The 4,957-nt window shown below is 43.0% G+C and overlaps 1 protein-coding gene across 1 annotated transcript; it reads right to left on the reverse strand.

The window, feature by feature from the left end:
* Positions 1–475: 475 nt before the first annotated feature.
* On the reverse strand, positions 476–904 carry LOC147893553 (microbial Terpene synthase-like protein 13). Its single transcript, XM_087386312.1, has one exon. It carries the CDS (start codon positions 902–904, stop codon positions 476–478), a length of 429 nt encoding a protein of 142 aa, XP_087242438.1.
* Positions 905–4,957: the final 4,053 nt, after the last annotated feature.

A 4,957-nucleotide genomic window follows, 5' to 3' on the forward strand; every position in this document is an offset into this window, starting at 1 on the left:
TGAACTCTAGGAAAGAAAAATAAAAAACAATTAAGGAACCCATACATCCATGTTGAACTCTAGGAAATTGTAAAACTGAATCACAAAAGTGTTTAATGGCTTTGGTAAGATGCCTCTTTGGTGATTTGCTGAGCAAAGATGGACCTTATTTGGTCATTAGAAAGGAGAATGTCTCATAGATATGTACTCCCAACTAGTGCCAAATCATCAAAGCGCTCATCACACCGAGAGAAAAGGATACACGAATAGGTGGTACCTAGTATTGCATGAAAATAGAAAGTTTATGGAGGGACAAGTGAGTGATACAAATACAACGATACAGACCATACAAATGTAGCGGTAGGCCTTATTTGCTTGATCTTAGAACACATCAGGCGTCTCATGGAGAATTCCCGTATACTACATATATAATAACTTGCTGCAAACACTCCTAGTCGGAATGATTTGTTGACACGGGTGTGATGACAGTGCGATCTCAATCGAGTAAGCTCACAATGCCATGTCGTAGCAAGAGATGATTGTCCAGGCCATGATATCTAGCAGTTTGATAGGCCCATTCCAAGAACCCAGGCATGACGTAGCCTATTATATCCATATATGACTTCACTCCGGGTCTTTCTACCAATTTGGAATCTAGAACCTCTCTTCTCACCTTTATAAACTCGGCATCAAGGTTGTGTATTATTTCGCACACTCTGAAGATGGACTTCTGCAGGGTACAATTCTTATGGACGCATAATATTGATGTCAAATTCTGATAATGGCCATGGCAGAATTCTTTGCGGAAGGAGAGAAGATCATTCACGTATGCCACGTGATAGGCTACTAGCTCTTGCAACTTGATTATAGCCGGATTAGCGAGAACATCCTCGTCGAAATCCAGGTCGTTACCATACTCTGCCATGATCATGTACACGCGTTAAATTTCCGGAACAACTGGTACGTTTGGAGATCAACAATCCCTTTTCCTTCACGCATTCGTGACTGCAAAACACAGGCATAAAAGTAATCTCTCACACTCTCAATGAAACGTTTTTGCTGCCTTGGCGGCATTGATGCTCGGATTTCTTGCCATGCATCGAGCAGCGCTTCGGGCATTCTCTCTTGATCCTTGATCTTCCATTTCTTGTGGGAGGAACGAGGCTGGCTTCAAGCAGCAATATCAGGAAGTCGTAATACTCTTTTTCTGAGGTCAAATCATCAGCCAGTACCGAGGACTCATCAACAAAATCATCTACGATGGCAATCACGGCGATTATCTTACATACGGGCAATATCTTATGCTGCGCAGCATCGGGTATTGCCAAACAGACAAACAAACTGCCCATGGACTGGATCAGCAACTGCTCCGTTGCTTGGTCTCGCGGCTGCGAGAAAGCTATCAGCCAAGGGTCGAAGGTCCTCCTGACAGCATCATAGAAGGGATTTAATCTAGCTATTATGGAACAAGCAATAGGGGGGAGGTAGAAGTTCTGGGCGGCTGCGAGGTGGGGAGGAATTTCGGACGCATTCTGACGACGAGCTGGATTGGGGTTAACAATCTCGTTGGAGCTAGCTTGAAGCAAATTATTAGCAAGAAGGAAAGACTCCATAGTCGCTGAAGCAAGTAGGACTGAAAAGGCGGGAGCTGGCTAGTTGGTTGCAAGAGCGTGGAGCGTACTTATATAGATGCCAACCTCACCTCCTATGAGCAGTAAAGGTTGGATTCACCAAAAGAAAAGTGAGAATTAGGAGGGAAAATCTGTCTATTATCCACCGGCCACATTCAAGTCCCCAGACCACGAACCTGGTGAAAATACTTTTTTGTGGAAATTGATCTCTCTGTACTTACCCAGCCCACAAGCCTTCCACGGATCTTGGTCTTTTGTGAGTTCATTTAGAGGACATTCTCACATACCCTCTTGGATCGTTCCGATCTTTGCTCGCAACCAAATAATGTATCGTCGATCATCTCCAGCTTGAGCATAGGGGGAAGAATGGTGGAATTAAGCGTGAAGGTAGGGAGCCAAGATTTTTGACCTATTGCACGCCTAAAAAACGCGATGTTTGAACTTTGAATGCAACTATCATTGGCACAAAACTCGCAAATCTTTTCTCCTATGTTGTTGTTATCCCGTAAGTCCAACCTGGAAAATCTCCACCTTAGGGGTTAGCATCGTGGGAATGTCCTCTTAGAGCACTATCAAGTAACCATATAATTGTAGTCTTATGGGTCATAACTTGGAGTTGGACTTTATACTTGTACTCTTGTGGGTCAGAACTTGGAGCTGGACTTTTGTGGTCGGTCGATAGGAACTATTGAGACATACTTTTCCTCACATGGGATGACGTTTGCAAAACTACCCCAACCGAGTGTCCTATAAAGTCTCTCGTAGCGTAGTCCTCCACGAGATTGTCAACCCCAATATCCGTCGTCATCATCGTCAACATGCCTCCGAAATTCCTCCCAGAATTTCAACCTTCCCCCGATTGCTTATTCCACAGTAGCTAGATTGATGACGTTGTCAGGGAAACCTTAGATCCTTGGCTGATTGCTTTTTCGCAATGAAGCAACGGAGGGCAGCGGAGCAGTTGTTGTTCCAGTCCATGGGCAGTTTGATTGTCTGTTTGGCCATACGCGATGCTGTACTATGCATGCACCCTTGTGTAATAATCGCCGTGAATCGTGATTGCCATCGTAGATGATTTTGTTTGCTGGGTGATGATTTGACCTCAGAAAAAGGCTATTACGACTTCCTGCTATCGCGACAAATCCGAAGTCAGCAAAAACATTTAATTGAGAGAGCGGGAGATTACTTTCATACCTGTCTTTTAGTCACAAATGCGTCAAGAAAAATGTTGTTCCGGAAATTCAATGGAGAGGACTACGTATTGCAGAGTAAATGTAGCGACCTGGACTGCAAGAGCTGGCAGTGTATCACGTGTGAACTCCCCAAAAAATTATGGAATCGCCATTACCAGAATTTGCCATCCATATTATGCGTCCATGAGAATTATAACCTGCAGGAGTCCATCTCAAGATGATACGATCGCCAGCCTATCAAACTGGATAGATCCACCCTACTGACATAGTCGGGTCCACACTGATGTGGTAAGTTGGTGAATTTCTGTCTACACGACTACTTTCAAGAATTCTTCCCTTGCCGAGATTCAAACAGGATGTCATGCAGCGTCAGCTCTATAGGGTCCATTGACTCCACTCAGAGGCGAGTCGAAGACTCAAGGTTCAAATTCGCCCTTTGAAATTCCTTGTTTTCTTGCATCACAGGTCACTTTGTGGCCGATTCTCTAATATCTGTTTATTTCGTCCTTCCTTGACCGAGCCTCCTCAACTGTTCAAGTGTTAGTAGTCCTCAAGCACATGAATCTGCGGAATGCTCAAGCTAGTCTGAGTCTCCTACGTCCATGCTAGGATCCATGGTCCATGACACAACAAGACAAAGCAACTATAGACGCGCAAAATAGCGGGTGCGTCTATAGGTAACGATAGAATTAGTAAAAATATAAGCGCGTCTATTAGCGTATCTATTAGCCCGTCTAATAATGCGATTATTAACACGTCTACACTATCTTTTAGATCCGTATTTAGATGCATTTATAAACATACAACAGAGAATACAAAGAGAGAAATTTTGCTACAGGAGGCTGATAAATGTGCATTATTGATTTCCAAACATTGCCCATGATTACCAAAGCACATAATTTTAATAAAAATATTAATGTTTTTTCACAAACCCACATATACAAAAATTAAGTAAGGTGAGAAGAATGAGAATATATATAAGGGTCTTTACACACTAGAAAGCCGCCTGCCATAGTGTGCATTTTCAGCCAATGGGAGGAATTAAAAATAATGGCGGGCACTCAATACATTACAGACTGCCAGAGTTGAAGTATTCCTCTTTTCCTAAGTGGCTTCCAACTCATGCCCAATGTTTGAGAATTCATGGGCAGCCAACGTTGGCTGCCCATGGATGAGCACTGCTCCGAGTATCCAATGGCCCTCTCTTCTACCCCACTTACTCGCTCCTTCTTCCTCCACTGCTACATTTCTTCTTCGTTCCCCATTTTTGTTGCTTCTTTCTCTTCATCATCCTACATTTCTTTCAAGAGTTGTAGCTTTATCATAGCTTTCTGGGTGCTTGTAAAGAATGCTTGTTGGACCACCTGTACGCTTGCAAGCTAGATCCAAACTCTCATTATGAAGTTTGTATTACTGTTGTATCGCTTTGATCTCCATCAAGTCTCCTACTTGTTGCATATGTTCATATCTTTTAGCGCTAATGGAGTTTTCTGCATCGCTTTGGGTTCTCGTAAATGAAAAGTTAGGTGGGGAATAGATATTGGTGTTTGCTGCACAGGCTAGTTCTCACTCTAGAAATCTATGATTATGATTAGAAGAATGAAATCAATTGTCCATATTACGATCAACGAACAATGCACATGCTCACTTATACACAACAATGGCTTTGTAGCTAAGTTTTTCCAATCTTTACTATGCTTCAATCTCGCCCTGTACGCAATTGTTTCTCTCTTTTGCAGGCTTCGGGTAGAGCATCATGGATTCTCAAAACTCACAAGAGAATGACTATACATCGATTTTCTCCCAATTTTCTCAAGCTCCATACTACAATGACATGATTGTTCCGGTTTTCTCCCAATTTTCTCAAGCTTCATACTACAATGACATGATTGTTCCTGTCACACCAAAAAACAGGCAACCAGTGCCTATCACTCCTCCTTTGACATTTTCTAGTCCATCGATAGTGTGAAGTGCATTTCCTGCACCTGCTTTTGGAGGATAGCCTTTTTCATTTTAGGCCAATCCATCAGCCTATTCCACAGGTAAACCAAGGTGTGTCACGATCTTCTTTGTCCACACAACTTGGAGTTGATGTTCCTTCCTTGACTCCGGAGGGGGAAAGCCTTGTGCTTGTCAGTTCCAAGCAAGCAATAG

The sequence above is a fragment of the Dipteris shenzhenensis genome, chromosome 15 (genome assembly GCF_047967505.1).
Source record: "Dipteris shenzhenensis isolate YYH24624 ecotype China chromosome 15, Dip_SZ_1.0, whole genome shotgun sequence".
NCBI lineage: Eukaryota > Viridiplantae > Streptophyta > Polypodiopsida > Gleicheniales > Dipteridaceae > Dipteris > Dipteris shenzhenensis.